At 46.9% G+C, this 21,608-nt stretch overlaps 1 protein-coding gene across 1 annotated transcript in view; it reads left to right on the forward strand.

Moving 5' to 3' along the window:
* Positions 1–7,437: 7,437 nt before the first annotated feature.
* LOC118075944 (transmembrane protein 132C) overlaps positions 7,438–21,608 on the forward strand; it is a 270,224-nt gene continuing 256,053 nt past the window's right edge. Inside the window, exon 1 of the mRNA XM_035098371.3 lies at positions 7,438–8,261. Within this exon, the coding sequence (XP_034954262.3) occupies positions 8,198–8,261 (64 nt within the window). The 5' untranslated portion in view covers positions 7,438–8,197. The remainder of the gene's footprint in view (positions 8,262–21,608) is intronic.

Consider the following 21,608-nt stretch of genomic DNA (forward strand, 5'->3'; position numbering starts at 1 on the left):
ATTGATGGCAGTGGTTTAGGAGCCACAGAGCTATACTCTGCAAAAGTGTGTGTGTGTGTGTGTGTGCTGGTGGGGAGGGAGGCAATTAATCTTGTGCATTGTTTTGAACTGATGAGCCAAATATTGTGGAGAGTGGGGAAGGAACAAAATGAGAAATACCATTCAAGCCCTGAGCAATATGCAGTATGTGTTTTGTTTAAAGGTGAGTACACAGAGGTAGGGTGCCCCAGAAGAATATCAGTTACAGTGGTACCTTGGTTCTCAAACGCCTTGGTACTCAAACAACTTGGGACCCAAACACTGCAAACCCGGAAGTAAGTGTTCTGGTTTGCGAACTTTTTTTGGAAGCCAAAACGTGCTCCATTTTGAGTGTTGGGCTTCCGTTTTGAGTGTTCCGCTGACAATGAGAGTGTCATACTTCCGTTTTGAGGATTACGCTGAAGTCTGTCTGTTTTTGCTATTTATTTTATGGCTTTGTTTTGTTTTTGTGACTGTGTGGAACCCATGTCAACTACTGATTGATTGATTGATTGTGTGACTGCAGTGCATTGTTTATTGCTTTCATTTTATGGATCAATGGTCTCGTTAGATAGTAAAATTCATGTTAAATTGCTGTTTTAGGGGTTATTTTTCAAAGTCTGGAACGGATTAAACCATTTTGCATTACTTTGTATGGGAAAGCGCCCCTTGGTTTTGGAATGCTTTGGTTTTGGAATGGACCTCTGGAATGGATTAAGTTTGAGAACCAAGGTACAACTGGGGAGACTGCTATTGTGTTCCCATGCCATCTGTAAGGGATTCTTCAGCTGTGATTCCTGCATTGCAGAGGGTTGGACTGATGACCTTTTGAGCCCCATCCAACTCTACAGTTCAATGAGTCCGTTGATCCTATACAACTCAGGGGCTTTGCATTGGCATTTTGGCTAGCTACTACTATGAGAACAGGATGGTGGGCTAAAAGGGTCTTTGGCCTGATCCAGCAAGCTTCCAGTCCCTGCCAGTCCCACCAGCAATTGATTGTTCATGGGGAATGCATTTATGAATGAATATAAGAAACTGAGATCCAAACTAAGACGTCTCCATCTTCAAATCTCATTTTCTGCCCTAGCTTGCTTTAGCGGCTGCAAGTCATCGGCTGCACTTCTGCTGCCGCCCTGTAATGCAGGGATAATAACCCACCCACCTTACAAATGAATTTTAAATTCCATTTTTCTATGCATGCAATTGCTTTAACTGCTTTTCTATATGCAGTTGCTTTATATATGTCTTTATTGTATTGTGAAATCGCTTCAGGGTGGTTTATAGGATGCAAGCAATTAATTAATTAATAGGGGGGAACCTTACATGGTCAATGGCAGTGCTTTTTCCTAAAAAAATGTTTGGGGTACTCTCATTTTCCTACTCAGATTGAAATACTGCCCCTCAATGAGGCCAAACTTAGATCCACAAAATGTTTAGGGGTATGTGCCCCTCTGTGCCCCAGCCCCCAGAAAAAAGCACTGGTCAATGGTATCATCAAAGCATGATTTTGGGGGCTGAGAGTCAGGATCCTGCTCAGCAGAACATAGGCCACAAAGTGCATCATTTCCAATCAGAGCATGTCCCATAGCTTCCTGCTGAAGTCCTGTGGCTTTTTGTACCACAAATGTTCCATGTGTGTCCCACTCTTTTAAAAAAAAAACAACAACAACAGTTTTTATTAAATATTTCAATTTTGTATTCAACACAATCATCATGATCACAAAAGAAAAATGTATAAATCCCAATCTCCCCCCACACTTCCCTCAACCTATTTTTCTGGTTCTTTAAATATTTGCTTCTCCTGCTTGTCTTATTCTACCTTAAATTTATAATCTTTTCATTCAATTTTATTATATTCTTATTGTTTTTATATCACTTTTTTCCAAATTACCTCTTACACGTCATTATTTTCCCAATTGTTGCATCTTAACTTTGATACTTGTTTTCTTAATTGTAAGTGTTTACTCAAACCCTGCTAGTGAGCCCACTTTGCAATATAACTGTAAGTACGTTGTAAACAGTTCGAGTCTCTATTGTCCTTATCTCTAATTTTCCCAGTTAATTTCACCATCTCAGCATATTCCATCAATTTTGCTTGCCAATCTTCTTTCATTTGTGTCTTGTCATCTTTCCAGTTTTGAGCTAGTAGTATCCTAGCCATGTGTTTCCCACTCTTGCTGTGTCCCTCCAGACAACAATGATGTGGTAGCATTGGGAAAGCACCACAGAACAGCTAATAAAAGCGGGATGCTGTATAAATCCACCATTAATGTACTATTATTGTGTCAGTGACATGCTGCGGAAGCCACTGACCTCTTCTCACCAATAAACACAACAACAGCCATCGCCTTGGAGTGTCCCTAAATGTAGAAATATACATTGCCATCTCCAGTAGTGATGTATAGAAGTGAGAGCTGGACCATAAAGAAGGCTGATCGCCGAAGAATTGATGCTTTTGAATTCTGGTGCTGGAGGAGACTCTTGAGAGTCCCATGGACTGCAAGAAGATCAAATCTTTCCATTCTTAAGGAAATCAGCCCTGAGTGCTCACTGGAAGGACAGATCGTGAAGCTGAGGCTCCAATACTTTGGCCACCTCATGAGAAGAGAAGAATCCTTGGAAAAGACCCTGATGTTGGGAAAGATTGAGGGCACTAGGAGAAGGGGACGACAGAGGATGAGATGGTTGGACAGTGTTCTTGAAGCTACGAACATGAGTTTGACCAAACTGCGGGAGGCAGTGCAAGACAGGAGTGCCTGGCGTGCTCTGGTCCATGGTGTCACGAAGAGTCAGACACGACTAAACAACAACAACAACAACAACATTGCCATCTAAAGCAGGAAGGCATAAGATAAGCCATGCTGAATTGCACTTGGCTGAAATGATGGGATGAAAAATATGTCCAATAAATATCTAACTACTTCCCTGTGTTTTTTTTGGGGGGGGTGATACTTGCTAGCCTATTTTTATTTCATGTCATAAATGGAAAATGACCAGTGAGTCTGTCTCTCTCTGTGTGTTAACAGAGGAGCAAGATGAAATGTATTCAAGTTTCTGCCTGCAGCTACATTGCCTCAAGTCAGATAGCAAACTCAGGAAAGCAAGAGCCGCAGACTTCTTTATATCTCTCCTTTTGCACTTAATAACATGACACAGACCTCGACTCCACAAACCGCTGAGTGACAAATATATCCAGGAAAAAAATTCATTCTTTTTTACCCTGAATATTGCACCCAGCCTAACAGGTTCCTCAAAGCAGTTTCCAAAGTATGTATGTAATGGAAGTGAGACTACAAACTGCAGTAGACCAGTTTCTACACACTCAAACACCTTTCTCTCATCTCTCCCCAGATAAGGAAAGGTGCTGTCAGAGTTCAAGGTCACATTTCAAACCAGGCAAAAACACGGGGGGGCGGGGGCGGGGAGCAGGGCTAGGGAGGGGTGTGATATGGAGAGAGGTCTGAGGGCCAGATAAAGCAGCCTGGAGAGCCACATTCAGTGCCCTGGCTTCAAGTCCACCACTCCTGTTCTGAAGTCTCCTAAAGCAGGCACGTCCAACTCTTAAAGAGACTGTGATCTACTCACATTATAAAAATACTGGCTGTGATCTAGCCATTGTTATTGACAGGCAAAGTTGTTGAGCTTTTTTTAAAAAAAAGGAAGGCAAAGTTAATGAACTTTTTTTAGGGGAGCCAAAGCTTTTTGTAGGGGGGAGGGGAGATCTACCACAGACGTCCAGTGATCTACTGGTAGATCACAATCTACCTGTTGGACATGCCTGTCCTAAAGCATGGCTTAGTGGGCACCAAGACTGTCCATGTCCCTTGATCTGATTTGGGGCCTGATCTGGTCTTTCAAACATATGTTAAATGCAAGCTCTGACCCTGGATGAGCCTGGCCGGGATCTGGGCCCTGAACTTAATCAGGGGTGTGGCACAGCCTTTAAATAGATTTTAATTTAAACTAAGGCCTGAGGGCTAGATCCGGCCCAATCGCCTTCTAAATCTGGCCTGCGGACGGTCCGGGAATCAGCGTGTTTTTACATGAGTAGAATGTGTGCTTTTATTTAAAATGCATCTCTGGGTTATTTGTGGGGCATAGGAATTTGCCCCTCCCCCAATATCATCCAGCCCCCACAAGGTCTGAGGGACAGTGGACCGGCCCCCTGCTAAAAAAGTTTGCTGATCCCTGGTCTACTGCATACATCTCTTTCTCCTAATCCCTCGCCACTCAACTGCCCCCCTGCCCCACCTTGACAGCTCTGGGTCTTTCCAGGAGAACACAAACTGACCTCAACTTACTCAGGGTAAATCCTGGGTTGGCTTGAATCAGTCTGGGATTCTGAATTTGGCTGGAGCAAGAACATACCACAATGGGGACCACACCTCTACTAAATACACACCTCCACCTATTGTAACAGCTACTACAGAAGTCTTCTTTCCAGATTGTTGTTGTTTAGTCGTTTAGTCGTGTCCGACTCTTCGTGACCCCATGGACCATAGCACGCCAGGCACTCCTGTCTTCCACTGCCTCCCGCAGTTTGGTCAAACTCATGTTCGTAGCTTCAAGAACACTGTCCAGCCATCTCGTCCTCTGTCGTCCCCTTCTCCTTGTGCCCTCCATCTTTCCCAACATCAGGGTCTTTTCCAGGGAGTCTTCTCTTCTCATGAGGTGGCCAAAGTATTGGAGCCTCAGCTTCAGGATCTGTCCCTCCAGTGAGCACTCAGGGAGGGCTGATTTCCTTCAAAATGGATAGGTGTGATCTTCTTGCAGTCCATGGGACTCTCAAGAGTCTCCTCCAGCACCATAATTCAAAAGCATCAATTCTTTGGCGATCAGCCTTCTTTATGGTCCAGCTCTCACTTCCATACATCACTACTGGGAAAACCATAGCTTTAACTATACGGACCTTTGTAGGCAAGGTTTCCAGATTAATTCTGCCCTTTTGTGGGACATGCAAAACACTCTGCCTAACAGCAGGGCTGGCCCTTCATTGTGGCCATTCCCTCCTCCTGACCATAGCTGTCAACTTTCGGATTTGAAAATAAGGGATCAGCAGCCTCACCTGTCCTGGGGACAGTCTACGGTACATCTAACAATCCAGGATAGCAGCGGGAAATGGCGCTGGAATAAGGGAATTTCCAGCAAAAAAAGGGAAAGTTGACAGCTGTGGCTTAGATTAAGGGAGTTTCCTGCAAAAAAAGGGAGGGTTGGCAGCTATGCTACTGACCCACGTGCAGGCCCGTCCTAGCCATAGAGGCTAGTGGCGCGGAGAACCACGGCGCCGGGCGCTGGAGGGCACTGGAAGGGCGCCAAGTGAGCGCAGGGTTCCGGCGATCTGGCCAGGACTGCGCTCCTTCTCCGAGGACTCAGCACTGTGCCTCCTTCTCGTTTCCCCAGCGCTGGGTTCCGCTCAGTCTAGCTTCGCCACCAGTGTGCGCACAGCGCCCAAGCAACTCTTGCTGGTCCCACGGTGCATGCGCTGGTGGCGAAGCTTGGCTGAGCGGAACCCAGCGCTGGGGAAACAAGAAGGAGGCGCAGCGTGCAGTCCTCGGAGGTGGCCTCCCGCTGCTGCCGCGGTCCGCTTGGCACTCCCGGGCCCTTGGAGAGGCTCTGGAGGGGGGCGCTGGATGGGCTTAAGACAGCCCTGCCCACGTGTAATGGAATCACTCATGGAATCACAGGATCGTAGAGCTGGAACAGACCACAAGGGCCATCTAGTCCAACCCTCTGCAATGCAAGAATCTTTTTGCCCACCCTGGGGCTCAAACCCACAACCCCGAGATTAAGAGTCTCATGCTCTACCCACTGAGCTATCCCAGCTTTATCTTCCCAGTGGGATAGAAAGAATATGGAAGAGAAATGGAATGTCTCTCATGCCTCAGTTGGTTGTTTTGTACTACAGATGGGATGGGGAAGCTTCCGGGCCCGTGGGCCGCATTTCCCTCTAGGCAACTTTCTGAGGGCCAAATGCCAGTGTTGGGGAGGGCTAGAGGCAAAAGTAGTTTCTGCAACCAATGTACTGTACATTTTTTCCTTGGGATGGTAGGCTGTCTTCTACACATGTACTTCTCTGTCCTCCAGCAAAACAGACAAGGGGGTGTCGCCAGAGTTTCAAGGCACATTCTGGCCAGGCTAAAATGCTTGGGGCGGGAGTAAGAAGCAGGCCCTGTAAAGGAGGCCCACATAAACCAAAGCAAGTTTAAGGCTTATGGGTGAAGTGGAAATCCCTATGCAACTTGCCAGGGGTGCCAACTTGAATAAAATATGGGGGGGCACAAATACACCCTACCCTGCGTGATCTACCACAAGATGTGGGTGGCACCAGGCAATGCCTATCCACTTGGGGAGGGGGGGCTCAAATATTTTATTGGGAGGGCTGAAGAGTCCCCTGCCCTAGGACCCCTGCTGCATCGCCCCCACATTAGATGCACTGCAGAGAGCATTGCAAGTCAGTTCTATCCACAATTCACTAGACTTTCCAGTGATCTGAATGGAACTTACTCTTAAGAAAGGGCAACCCACCGGGCACTATGTGATCCCGGGCACAGTTATTTGGGAAACCACAAGGACCTAATCTCTGGGCATCAGGTAAATTAGCAAAGGGTGTGATCCTGTTCAACTTGAAACCAGGGGGACTTATATCCAACCAACATGTGAAGGCTAGAGCTGTAAGCTTATTCACACTTACGCTATTAGCTCAGCGGGACGTACTAGCCAAAGGCTGCAGGCTCCGACGTTTTGCATACTACTCTTGAGAGTAAACCCTCGTTGGACTCAGCTGGGGTCACTCCCGAGGAAGTATATCGTAGGCTGCAAGCTTATTCACATCTACTCACAACCCCAGGTCGGTGAGACTTACTTCCGAGTAAACACTCAGGATCGGGCCGCCAACCAAATCATACTCTGGAGTAACACAACCTCCCCCCCCCCCAACTCAGGGGGACTTACTGCCACGTAAACGAGCGCAGGATCGGGCCGAAAGCCGGGTCACACTTCCTCTGGAGTAAAGCGCACGAGCTCCGGTGGGATCGCTACGGAGTAAGTACGCGGAGGCACGGGCAAAACAACCGAATCCGCGCTTACTCTAGAATAACTCCTCTCCACTTCAACGGGACATCGGGGGTATAACGCGCGGAGGATCGGGCCGCAAGTCGAGCCATTCTTACTTAATCGAGTGCAAAGGCAGCGAGCCCCGTTGGACTTGCCTGCGGGCAAGCACGCGTCCGAGCTGTCCATTCTCGAGTAAGCACCGCGGAACTCAATGGGACTACTCGCGAGTAATTGTGGCTCTACTCCTGCTGCTTCTGGAATGTTAGAGGAAGCCATCCCGCCTCCCCCCCCCCTTTCCAGCCTCGGAGTTTTCCACTCCAACCCGCAAGGAGGGGAAGAAATATAAAACCCACCCCAACCCTTGCTCCGATTGGAGGGAGCCCCCAAAGGTTACCGCCTCCTCCTCTCGCTCGCTTGCTCTTTCTCTGCGTGCGAGCGCGTCTGTGTGATGGAGATTTCTCTCTCGTAAAGTCTCTCCCAGGATTTGCGCTCGCCGGAGGCTTTTGCAGCGAAGCAGAGCGGCCAGCTGGACGGAGAGGAGCAATTGCCACCAGAGATTCCGGCGGGGAGAACCGAAAGCGGTGGGAAAGGTCGTTTCCAGACGCCCCTGGAGTTGCTTCCAAACACAAGAGAGAGGGAGGAAGACGCCGCGGAGAAACAGCGAAAGATTCCGCCCTCCCCGCGCCCACGACCGTCTCTTTCTTCTTCTGTCCAACTTTTGCGCAGCGCGGGGCTCGAACCTGCGGCTCCGCGGACTGGGAAAAGTTTGCAGAGCGACCCGAGGGTGCTCCGCGTCTTCCCCCGGCCTCCCCAACCCCCCTCGATGTTCCTTTGACTCGTGTCGCGCACCTGCACCTTATCCGGTAGAACAGAAGTGTCTCTGGATGCCTAGGTGTTGTGGAGATTTTGGGGGGCTGGGAGGGGGCTCCTCCTTCCACCCCCATTCAGGAAGAACCTAATCATGGCGAAGAGGTGATCAGCCAGGAACTTCCATCCGGCCCCGAGGAAATGCAAAGGTGGAAATATTTCAGAAGAGCAGCTTTTTGACTTCTAAGGAAAAGCTGCAGCAAATCCCCGCTATACAGCTCCCGGTTCCTCACTTCTTTCCCGGGAGTTCTTCAACATGGGTGCTCTGCCGATTGCCCCTGTGGCCTTCAGCTTGACTCTGGGTGCTCTGCTGTGCCGAGGTGAGTGTGTCTGCTTCTGTGCCCTTTAAGTAACAGCTATAGGAAGTTTTTGACAGCTGGGCTGGGGTGTTCCCTTGCTAAGAGAAGGGCATGGAGATCTTGCCTGCTTTTTCATCGTATGGAGGTTGAAAACGTGGTAAAGGCTACAGCAGTCTGCAATTGGCAAACTTACTAGGAAAATGCAAGTGGGATAGTGATAGGTGAGAATGGAGAAGCTATCCCATAACTAAGGGAATCTTTCACCCTCCAGATGTTACTAAACTCCTACTCCTAACAGTCTCAGGCAGATTGATTGTGGATGCTGTTGTCCAACAACATCTGGAGGGCCACAGATTCCCGGTTGTTTAACGATATTTGGAGGCCCGTGGGATCTTGTCATGGAATTGGAAAGCCTTATCTGTAATGCACACATGCCAGATACCTACCAACCTCCTTGTTCTGCAGCAACAATGTCCCATCAGCATTCATCTGTGGTGAGTGACCATCTGCTCAAGATAAGCATCCTGCAAAGACTTTGCAAACTGGAAGAGACGTGGGCCTTTCCCCCTCTCCCCCCTTTTCTTCTCCAGGCTATAAGCAGATGGGCACGTCCTCCTCAGGGACCTTACTATCACATGCACATCCTCCTCAGGGACCTTAGTAGACTTTAGTAGACTTGCCGCTCAGGCGGCAGGTAGGCTGGCTGGAGGAGGGGCGACCCCAGAGCAAAGGGCTCCCAGCAATTGAAGCTGGATCTGTGTCCCGTCTTTTAAGGGAAAAACCCCTCCCCACCAATGATCACTTAGCAATATTTGCTCCACTCAATCCACGGGAAATCCCATTAACCCAATATTACTCTCTCCATCCTGTTTGTTTTGAGTGCAACACTAAACCACCTGTCAGCCTGCTTTTGCTTGTCTGGGTTTCTTCTGATGAAGCCCGGGAGCAGGGAAAACCTCACCACATTGGCTCCACAATTTCCCCAGGCATCCCCCCCCCCCGCCCCACATGTGCCATTGTATACAATGCCATCTGTTGTGGGGGCTCTTGAAAACTTGTGTTGCAGGTCCTTAGATTTCCCCTTCTCTCCCTCCTTCCAAAATTGTGATGCATTCACAGGCTACCAGTTCCCTGAAAGCTGATTGTATCCAACTTTTATACGCTGCCCCCTTCTTTATAACTTACTGGCTTTTGTCCTGTGATGTGGGGACAACCTCACTTCTGCCTTGTTGCAGTGTGCTCTGACCTCTCTCTCTCTCTCTCTGTGTGTGTGTGTACTTGGGGTTTCCATATAGCCTGGATTTGGTATGGAAGATTCCTGGGGCTAGAAGTCTGTGCCTTTCAGCTGGCTCCGAGCTCTGACTCTCACATTTGTTTTTGCCTCTTTCCCACTTGTTTATCCTTGCTCTTAAGGGTTTGGGGTGAGGGTGATGAAATTAATTAAAGGGGGGGTTTGAGTTTGTGACACAGTTAGTAGCACATCAATTTTACCTTTTCTTCTTTTCTTCTTGTTCCTAAGTGGTTAGGCTCAGAGGAAGAGCTGTAGCTCATTGTAGAATATCTGCTTTGCCTGAGAAGGTTCCAGGTTCAAGGCCCTGCATATCTAGGTATGGCTGGGAGAGACCCCTGTCTAAATCTCTGGAGAGTTGCTGCCAGTCAGTGTTGGTAGTACTGAGCTAGGCAGACCAAAGGTCTGACTCAGGAAAATTGCAGCTTCCTATTTTCCTTTGTTCTTGGTGCTCATTCCACACACACCAGTCTACACCAATTTGGAGCAAGGCACAGAGACTGAGGTGAAACCTGTTTTTGAATAGTGCTAGGAAATCACTGAAAGCCATTGGTGTTTTTGCTCTAGATTAAGACTGCAATTTATATCCACGTACCTGGGAATAAGTCCCACTGAACTTCTATAGCAGGGATAGCCAACGCGGTTTTCTCCAGATGTTTTTGGACTACAGCTCCCAGGAACCTCAGCCAGCATAGTTGATGGCCAGGGATGATGAGATTTGTAGTCCACAGCAACTGGAGGGCAGCACACACACAGACTATCCCTGTTGTGATTTTTCATAGACTGTGTTTCTGGAAGTGACAGCTATCAATTCAGGGCTGTAACTAATAAGCATTCTTTGCCTTCCCCTGAATCAAGTTTAAGAAACACTTCTGTCACTGGGAAGAATCTTTGGCATGTTTGAAAGCAAGGTGTTGCCCTTGTTTAGGGAGAAAAGCCAAAAAATTATTCCATGTATCCACAAAAGTTGGTGTGTCTGAACATTTCATTCAGGTGGGAATGTGCTATTGAACAACCATGCCCAGAAAAATATGTTGGATTGGGACATCCACCCAATCAATGGAGAAATAAAATGTGCATTATTGTTTAACTGTGCAAAAGCTGTAAATGTGCCTAAGAATATTAGAATTTTGTTTTTATATACTTACACATGTGTGGGGGCTAGAAGAGGTGTATATATATATACACGTATATCCACACCTCACAATTTCACCAATACACAACACCTAATCAAAACACTGGGTGCCTTTATATGTATACAATAAATTTTTAGCCTTGTCTCAATTCCTTGATCTGAAATTCTGCAGCAGAGATCACCTCCTCATCTCCCTCCCAAGATGTTCGTAAGTTCAACCCCCCCCCCTCCAAACCACCTTGTGATGTCTGAGCAGCCGGCTTTCAGTTTGGGCTTGCCCTCATGCCTTCTGCCCTGCTGTGACTTTTGAAGATTCAAGGTGTTGCAGGGCAATGTTGCCAGTGAGGATGGCCTCTGGTTCCCTTTTGGGCTCTGTCGCCGATGCATTCCTCTTGACCCGTAAACAAATTTTATTTCTCATCTTATCCTGCCAGCATCGGCTGTGCTGTTGGGGGAGTGACGTAAGGATCTTACTAATAAAAGACTCTTGGCTTTGAAAGCTGTCTGCTGCAGGTCTCTGGCAACCCTCTTTCTCTCTCTCTCTCTCTCTCTCTCTCTCTCTCTCTCCCCCTCCCCCCCCCCCGATATGATAGTCCTAAAGTTTATGGGAGTCTCTGAGAAGCGAGAGGCATGGGATGAATGAAATTAATTGGTGTGTTTGGGTTTTCATTTTAGTTTCCCATGGAAGGGACTTGGCTGTTAGGTGTTTATATAGTGGCATTCTTATGCATGGCACTTTGCAAAATACAGGTCCCTGTCCTGAGGAGGTTACAATCTCAAATCCAGTGCAGGGGAGATGGAGGCAATGGGAACCAAGAAAGAATACTGTGTGCATTATTTTTCCTTTTCATTTAACAGTCCTGAACTTCCCAGTTTTCTGGGCTCTGTTGAGCGGCCTCAGATTTTAGTATTAGGCAAGAAGTGGGGAGGTATGCTTCTGGATTCTGGTTGCTGGGAGATGTGATAGCCTTCTTCAGATATCCAAAAGACTGCCGCATGAAAGATGGAGCAAGCTTGTTTTCTCCTGCTCTGGGAAGGGGGGGGGGGTTAGCACCCAAAGCAATGGATTCAAGTTACATGAAAGGAAATTCCCACTAAACATCAGGAAGAGATGTTCAACAGTGGAAGGGACTCCCTCAGAAGGTGTTGGAAGTTTTTAAGCGGAGGTTGGATCATCTGTCATGGATGCTTTAGTTGAGATTCCTGCATTGCAGGGGGTTGGACTCAATGACCCTTGGGTACCCTTCCAACCCTACAGTTCTATCATTCTGTGATTCTAAGTGGAGAGAGCCTTGTAGCACTCATGTACTGCTTGCAATCTTCCTCTAAGCCAACTGTGAGAACAGGATGCTGGATTAGATGGGCCTTCTGGTAGGGCTTTTCTTATGAAGGAGAAAAACCCATCTACCTTATTTCCACACCATACACAATGGTATACCCTTCTATCATGCCCCCCTCCTACTTTTTCTAAACTAAAAAGCCCCCAAATGTTGCAATCATTCATCATAGGGCAGCTGCTCTTTCCTGCACCTTATGCAGCTCTACACTGTCCTCCTGAAGGCAGACCATCCAGAACTGGGCATAGTATTCCAAGTGTGGTTGCACCATACACCGGTAGTAGCATAAAATACATTATACTACTGGGTGCTTTATGTTCAGTCTCTTTCCTAATGGTTCCTGACATGGATTGTGTCCTTTTCCTAGTCGCTGCGTACTTGGTTGATGTTTTCATTGAACTCTCCACTAGTCTTGATCAATTTTGTATGTCCCTTTCTGCACCTATGCACAGCATCACAATGTATTTATGGCATCATGGATGCTGGGTAATAAATGCCCTCTCCAGCCAGTCCCCCCCCTCCCCACAATTTTAACTGTCTATGCTGAAAATGTTTGGCATTAGGCTTTTTGATGCAAAGATATATTTGCATTGGGCATGTTGGAGATGCTTTCAAAATTAGCTCGCCCTCCTATAGTCATTGCACCTGAAGTTGCCATAAGCCCTAGACGGTAAGCTTACAGTATGCTTTGACTGCAGCACTTCAGAATTCAGATAAAAGCTCAGGCTTGTGTGCAAGGGTAACAACAAGATGTAGGAACTATTGGAGTCATTGGTGGGTACTTTCAGGCCCAACCAGACTTGACCCAATCAGGCTGGCTGTCCTGGACAAGAAAGGAATATAAAGGGACTTCCTGTTCCAGTTGACGTTTCCTTGAGCAATTAGGCCTTCCTGAGCTGTGGCATGTTCTTGCATCCTTGGCTATTCTTCAGTCCTACCTCTGGGATGCTGTCTTGTTCTTTGGTCCCGACTCCTGGCTTGTTCAACATTCCTTGGCTTGTTCTATGTCCTGATTCTCAGTTCCTGGTTCCCTTCCAACTGCTGTCCACATCCCAGCGCTGATGCAAACAAACAGAGAAATCTAGCACACTGGCGGCAGGGTTTCCTGGGAACCTTCTGTCTGACATACTAGTTCTCTGTGTGCAGAGATGACTACCGGTATTTTCTGTATGGGAGTGTGTCTGATCACATGACCTTCCACCTGCAGATGGAAGTGACCAAGCTCAAACACAGGATGAGCACTTCAGGCAAGGCAAGGAGATCAGGAGCAGGTGCTGTAAACAACCGAGCCTTTTCACACCGTTTCATTCCATCAGAACTGGGGGTGATGTTGTCAGCAGGAACATCTGCAGAGATGCCAGGGTGAAGCATTGCTAGCAGCTGCCTCTGGGAATCTCTAAGCCATCAACGGGGAAGTAATAGGGAATATTTCTGCAGGGATAGGAAACTAAGCCCTGAGAAGGAGGCATGGATTTCAAAAAGTGGGGGTGAGGAAAGTAATTAATTCTATGACTTAACTAAGTGAGTTTGTCCAGCTTTCTTCAGCAGCCTGTGTGTTAACCAGTGGTGGCTGATGGCCATTGGACCCAGTAGGGCAGAAGGCAGGGAGACCCAACAGAAGGCAAAGCCAGAGCCAATGACAGCCAGAGCCTGATTCTAGCCTTGCCCCCATCCTCTTCCCTGCTGAGTTCTGCAAGGACAAGACTCAGAATGAGGAGGAGGAAGCTGACAGCTCTGGTAGGTGAGAACAGGCTGAGGTTGATGGGGCAATGCCTGGTTTGGTCTCATGGACCAACTCCCACTGGTCTTGACTACTTTTCCACAGTTGCCTATGTGCATACTGCCACCTCTGTGGATGTAAGGACCATCTTGGCAGATCCTGCCAAGGTCTGTAGAGTCCTTGTAACATTGCAGCCACCCTGAGCTCGGGGTTTTTTTTAACCGGGAAGGGCGGGGTATAAATAAATAAATATTATTATTATTATTACTACTCTGAAAATGACCCAGGAGGCCTGGGCAGAGCCTCAGCCAGGTGATGCTCTTGAGTACCATTGACCCACTGAGCATGGCAGCCACATCTTGAGGAGTGCTTGTCCCTCATCCCTGGAGTAAAGGGTGAAGGATGGGTGTGGGCCAAGACTCTCAGCAGCCTCAGTTGGTGTGGCCAATGGTCCAGAATCATGAATGTTGCTGTCCAAAACATTTGGCGGGTAACAAGTTGGGGATGTCTGCTTGGCTTGCATATTTTGTCATTTCTGTTTTCAGGATGCCATAAGACCGTGTTCTTGTGTACTCCAAAAGAAGCAGAGTCCATGTAGCATTTTTTGCTTGGAAAAGTTGAGAATGCTGTTCAGATTTGAAGGCAGGGTGTAAGGTATCAACAACTATTGCTCTCATGTCCTGCTTGTGGGCTTCCGCAAGACATCTGACTGGCCACTGTGGGAAATAGGATGTTGAACTCATTGGACCATTGACCCAAGGCAGTGAGTAGATATACTGTAACAAGGTATAAAATGAGAAACCCAATCTCATCCTGCTTGGATGAGTTTCCTGCTTGGCAGGGGGCTGGACAGGATGGCCCTTGTGGTCTCTTCCAACTCTATGATTCTATGATTCATCCCAGTAGCAAGCACTTGTGGTCAGTGTGCTGGTTTGGGCTGTCTAGAAGGTCTTCACTTGGTGCCCCAAAGCAATGTAATAGCTACACTAGGCAAACCTTCCAAAAGAAGGCATTTCAAGGCTGGAGAGCCACCACAGAAAGTCTCTCTCCTTTGTTGAAGCATGCAGTAACTTTACTAAAGAGTTGGAGCAGTTTCTTGGAGCAGTGCCTCTCCAGAAATTCTCAAGACCCAAGCACGCTAGTACAGGAAGAAGAGCTCCTTTGGGGACATAGGAAGTTTCCTCATACAGAGTCAGACCATTGCTCCATCCAGCTTGGTATCTCTGCAGGGATACCAGGATATGCTACTGGTGATTGAACCTGGGGCGTTCTGCATGCAAAGCTGTAGGACTGAGCTATTGGCCCTTCCAATATTTGGGTCCTGGTCCATTTAAGTCTTTAAACACCAGAATCTTCAAAGGCCTCAGATGCACATAGGCAGCTAGAGTCAATCTTTTGAAAGAGGGATGTCTGAACAGCATACTGGGAAATTATTATTATTATTATTATTATTATTATTATTATTATTATTATTATTATTACCATTATAGAAAAAACTCTTTCTTGAGCAGTGAAGATGTGGTAAAAGCCTGAGGTTGATACGTTCAGCTTCAGATAATTTTGCTCTGGTGCTCCCAGTGTCTGTTTGAGTTAGCAAGTGGAAAGGCCCTCTCTCTTTTATGTGCTCAGTCTATTTTGGGTCAATACACAGCCTCAGGTTCCCCATTCCGCCCCCGCCCCCCGCTTGAAAAGCTAGTGAATTAACCTGAGGATGTCAACTCTCTTTTTATTTCCTCTCCCCCCTTTTATCTCCTTATTTCCTCTCTCTCTATTTCCCCCTTTTGTGTGTGTGTGTGTCTCCCTCCCTTTCGTGGTAAAGCACATTAATTTCTTGAGCTGGAATCTCATGTACGAAATGTGTGTGTGTGTGGAAATTACAGGAATTCTTGCACTATCAGTCAATTTGATGAACTCTGCTCTCGTGTGAGTGTGCTTTGGCTAACCACAACACTGACAAAACCACTTAAGATATTTGCTGATGACTCGCTTGGCACCTTGTGGTGTTTCAGGTCACTAGCTTGGGCGATCCAGACCTTTCTGTTTTTCCTTTGGCTTGAAGCGCTTTGAGGCATTATTTTTGAAAGCTAAAAGAGATGAACATAGAAAAGACACACACTCTTATCTATTGCTAGCCTGTGCCATTTCTGACTGAAGCAGGAGAAGACCAACTGTTTGTTGGTTTACCTGCTCCATAGGAAAACGAGAGCCCTGTTGGAACAGAACAAAGGTCTACCTACTTCAGCAATGTGTTGTTGCACTGGCTAATTAGATACTCATGAGCAGGACATCTGTGCAGTAGTACAAAAGTTTATGGATCAGATCAAAGGGTCATCTAGTCGAAGTTGCTGAACTAAAACTCCCATTTTCCCTGGCCATTGGCTGAGGCCATTGCTCGGGCTGATGGGAGTTATAGTTGAGCAACAAGTTCTGGGCACCACAGTTTAAAGGGGGGGGGAACGACAAGCTTGAATGTGTGCAGAGGAGGGCAACCAAGACAGAAGTGGATTTAGGGTAACTTGACTGGCTCCCCCTCACAGGGCAGAGGGGCTAAGGGGCCACCTTCCCATCTCCATCCCAAAGCCTATTAAGCGCTGGGCTTTGGGAAGGAGGTATGAGCTGGGGGTGGGTGGGGGACCATGACCGGTTTCCTCACACCACAGGGGATACTGCAACTGTGCTTTAGAATGGAGCACAAGAGGTGGGGGCACTGAATTTTGGTGTTGCACAGGGCACCACTGAAATTTTAGCTCCCTAGGTCTGTCACTGGGGCTCTCTCAGGCTTCTAGAATCCTTTTGCCTCCTTTCCAAAGCCTAGTTAGGGCTTGGCCAGTTTTGGGAAGGAGGTGGGAGGGCTTTAGGACCCTGCCAGAGCCCCATACCTCCTCCCCAAAGCCTTGTGCCTCCCTTACCTGACTTGGGAAGGCACCGAAAGGACTGGAGTGGGGGCGTAAAATTTTGGCTTCGCAAGGGTGCCATATTGCCAAGGTTTGTTTTTTTCTGACCGGTATGACCAAGGGTCTGGAAACCAAGCCTTATGAGGGAGTTGGGTATGTGTGGAAGTGTATAGAAATCAGGCTACTGTAAAAAAGTGAAATGTCCATTTGTTGCTCTTTTTGTCTCTGGCTCTGCCTGCTATTGGCATGTGGCCTCGAAAGATGGCCCAGCAAGGAATGTGGCTCTCAGGCAGGCTGGCCCCAGGTCTGGATTCAGGGCACTTCACTCTGAGCATATGGTTTCCAAACACATTTCCACATTCCCCCTTTCACCAGTCCATTTAGATGTTCTGAGTGAAGGGAGAACTCCCAGCTCATCCTTGAAGCTAAGTGGCAATACTAACAACAGCCACTCTGAGATGTGTAAAGAAAGACTTGGATGTTCACCAGATAGATAAACAAGTTTATTTGAGAGCTGTTTTGGTAAAATGGCTTCTTAAAAAATAAATAAATAGCAGAATGAATCCAGGGTCAAAGAATAGTGATGGGGATAACAAAACAAAACTCTGATAATACAGTATTAATTTGCTGATGAAGAATATTTTTATTTTTATTAAAAAGAGGAGGGGGGAATAAAAGGTTCTGAAAACAGACCATTCCAGAAGATGTTCATGTGTGTGTGTGTGTGTGTGTGTTTGGAAGGAGCAGATTTGTAGCTGTCTCTTGAGCACTCCAAAAAGCCTGGTTTTATAGCAGACGAAAAGAGAGTGTATACAGTACATACAAAGCACTGAAGTCTCTTGGGTTTGTGGTTGGTATAACAGAGGTCAGGATTTAGTGTGGGGATTTTATTTTCTCAACAGCGTAGCAAAGAATCATAGATTGGAGAGATGAAATCCATCTGGTTCCCTTCTGCAGAAAGCTGCGCAGAGATCTAGCCTGTGTGCAGCTTTTGCAAACCAAACACCTTTTGCAAACGGATGAATGTTGAAGATAGAAAGTTAGAACTATAGCTATTAAATATCCCCATCCAAAATGAGTCATTTATACTGCCTGTGCCAGGAGTATCCTTTTCAGTCCAAGAAGCACATTGTCTTCTGAGGGCCACATGCCAATGATGGGCGGGGTCAGAGGCAAAAGTGGGTGGAGCAATGAATGTAAATATTAGCTTTGTACTGTGTAGGCTTGTTTGTATGCATATTAACATACCACTCTCTATCCATCCATACAAGCGAGAGGATCTATAGGAGTTCTAGGAAACATCCCAGCCGATCAAACAAACTGCTAGCAGTGTGGGACCCTATCCCTGATCTGGTTCAGAAGGGAATTATTTTCAACAGAGTTTGAAGGTAGCTCTTTTAAGAATGTATGTCTGATCTGACTTGGATACCACTGATGCAATCAATCTTCCTAGGGGCTGTGGACACAGCCATATACATGTGTGGCAGCATATAGGATTTGTCAAAGACTGAAAGGAGTTGCACCAGTGTGGTTATAGCTAGAAGTCTGAACCTCTAGCTACCACAGTCACATGGAGGCTTTTCCACAGGTAGTCCCAATCACAAGCTTGTGTGCAAGATTTAACTGTGCTTCCCTCCTCATGCAGATATTATTTTTAGAAACTTGGGAAAGCTGAAACCTTATGAATGGCCTCATTAACAAAGCCCCAAAACTGAGACACTGATTTGCTGCCAAAAGTTCCCAGAAAACAAGAATTGTTCATAGCACAGGTATCGGGAACCTGTGGCCCTCCAGGTGTTGGTGGGCTCAATTACCATCCCTGATGATGCTACCAGAGATTGTTGGACACCTAGAGTCCAGCAACACCTGGGGGGGCACAGATGCCACCTTCTTGTCCCAGGGACAGTTGAATAATAATAATTAAAATAATAATAAATAATAATTTTATTATTTATACCCCACCCATCCAGCTGGGTTTCCCCAGCCATCCTGGGCGGCTCACAGCACATGTCAGAACATACTAAAATATCAAACATTAAAAAACTTCCCAATACAGGGCTGCCTTCGGATGTCTTCTAAAAGTCAGGTAGTTGTTTATTTCCTTGACTTCTGAAGGGAGGGCGCCACTACTGAGAAGCATTAAAGGTAAAGGGTAAAGGGACCCCTGACCATTAGGTCCAGTCGTGACCGACTCTGGGGTTGCGCGCTCATCTCGCATTATTGGTCGAGGGAGCCGGCGTATAGCTTCCAGGTCATGTGGCCAGCATGACAAAGCCGCTTCTGGCAAACCAGAGCAGCACATGGAAACGCCGTTTACCTTCCCGCTGTAGCGGTTCCTATTTATCTACTTGCATTTTGACGTGCTTTCGAACTGCTAGGTTGGCAGGAGCTGGGACCAAGCAACGGGAGCTCACCCCATCGCAGGGATTCAAACCGCCAACCTTCTGATCAGCAAGCCCTAGGCTCAGTGGTTTAACCCACAGAGCCACCTGGGTCCCCACTGAGAAGCATTAGTGGGGCTGAAATGTTTACTAAGAGGATATCTGTGAAGTGTTTTGAGCACCTAGGAAAGTACGGTATGAATTTCAAAAACTGTAGCCTTGGCAAGTGAGCCCGGCAGAGTTTAATGAGACTTAAATATGTGCAATATCTCCCCCGCCCTTGCTGCATTTGCAAATGCTTTCTGCTGTTTTAATTTTGAATTTCCAGCCTCCCGTGTAATCAGAATGTTTTCCTTTTGTGGCTGGTAGAAACAAAAGGCATATCTCTCTTGGCCTGGAACAAAGGCTAGCATACAATGACTAGCCACCGTGGAGAAGATAATTTTGTACTGATGTCTCCAAAGCTGCTAATTTTCACCAGCCCCAATAGGATGGAATGGCAAGGCAGGAGGCTCTTGCCATCTGCTTAGACCAGGCCAGCATTTGCAAATGGATATTTGTTCGCAGATTCTGATCGCTGTTTATAACAGGGATGCAGAGCCTTTTTTCAGCCAGAGGGCCACATTCCCTCATAGGCAACCTCTAGGGGCTGTGTGCCAGTGGAGAGGGGTGCCAGAGACAAAAGCAGGCAGAGAGATGAATAGAACTCATACAGTAGGCAAAATTCCAGCCAGGACGGTTGTGGAAGGCTGCATTTGGACCCTGAGGCTGAGGTTGCTATTCCCTGATTTATCCCCTATGAAGGTAGGGATGTGTGGAAAGATCTCTGATTTCCATAGATATTTGTGCCTTGTCAAGAAAAAAGAAAAAAGAGATTGCACATTTGGGTAACATATTTGCAAGAGCAGGTGTATATTTTATACCGGGTATAGTAGGGACCCAGGTGGCGCTGTGGGCTAAACCACTGAGCCTAGGGCTTGCTGATCAGAAGGTTGGCGGTTCGAATCCCTGTGATGGGGTGAGCTCTCGTTCCTTGGTCCCAGCTCCTGCCAACCTAGCAGTTCGAAAGCACATCAAAATGCAAGTAGATAAATAGGAACCGCTACAGCGGGAAGGTAAATGGCGTTTCCATGTGCTGCTCTGGTTTGCCAGAAGCGGCTTTGTCATGCTGGCCACATGACCTGGAAGCTATACGCCAGCTCCCTCGGCCAATAATGCGAGATGAGCGCGCAACCCCAGAGTCGGTCACGACTGGACCTAATGGTCAGGGATACCGTGTTTCTCATATTATAAGACATGCCTTATATTTATTTTTTCCTAAAAAAAAACCACTATGGCTTATTTTCAAGGGATGTCTTATTTTTTTCCTCCTCCTCCTGCTGCGGCCGGCATTGCTGCTGCGCCTATCACTATGTCTTATTTTCGGGGTATGGCTTATATTCCTTGAATGCTTAAAAATCCTGCTATGGCTTATTTTATGGGTATGTCTTAAAATATGAGAAATAGGGTACCTTTACCTTTACCTTATACAGGGTAGTTTTTTTTTAAAGAAAAGGTGGTTGGATGTTACAGGCGACTATTTGGGGATCATTGGTGCTCTCCTGCTCCCTCTCTTTTTGGTGGCAACCAGCTGGCTTCCTCCTCATCCATTGTCCATCTTTATTGCTTCCACACAATTATTCATAATATAACCCTCCAAACACATGCAGCATAGCTACCAAGGGGACTGCAGTGGGGGGCGGGACAGGGTGGCCTCAGATAGTGGTGGGGTCACCTCTTGCAGGTGTGGGCCCTAGCATTTGCACAAACCTGCTGTGTGGGAGTGATCTCTCGTGTACCGTATTTACGTGAATCTCATGCTCCATCGAATCTAATGTGTACCTCAGTTTTCCAGACCTTGAAACCAAAGAAGTATTTGCTGGTGCCATCAAATCTAATGTGCACCCTAATTTTCATGACGTAATTTGGTCACAAAAGGTGTGCATTACATTCGAGTAAATACGATATTAGGATGTGAACTAGCACAAGTTATTGTTGTTCCCAGCGTGCTGATTGGCTTGCTATTGCTCAGCTGTTTCTCACCTATGATCTCTGCTTGTGTGCCAATTGGCTTGCTGTTGCACTTGGCATAGAGGCTGATGCTTATCCATGATTCCTCTTTGCATGCTGACTGGTTTGCTATTGTGAACGATCTGTGTAATAATAGGAACATACAAATTTCCAAATCGGACCAGGTTCCATCTCATCTACCATTCTAATCCCACCAGCTGCCTGACAGATGCGCCTGGAAGTTTGCGAGCAAGGCATGAAGGCAGTGGCCTTCACCTGTTGTCTTGTCCCCAGAGCGATGCCGCCTCATTACACACGGGTGCTCTATGTTGTCTTTGGTTGCTGAAAGCCATTGATAAATCTGTCCTCCAAAACAGCAAACAAACCTCAACTAAGCTCCACTGAATTCACTTCTGAGCAAACACACAATGGATTAGTCTGTTAGTCCTCTAATACACTAAATATACAACGGTAGAATTTGTATATCCAGTTTCTGATCTATCTACCTGTTTCACTTTTTTACTGAAGCTTTATTTTTTGGCTAAGATAAGGAAATGTTCTACT

Source organism: Zootoca vivipara, chromosome 16 (assembly GCF_965207765.1).
Source record: "Zootoca vivipara chromosome 16, rZooViv2.hap1.1, whole genome shotgun sequence".
Taxonomy (NCBI): Eukaryota; Metazoa; Chordata; class Lepidosauria; order Squamata; family Lacertidae; genus Zootoca; species Zootoca vivipara.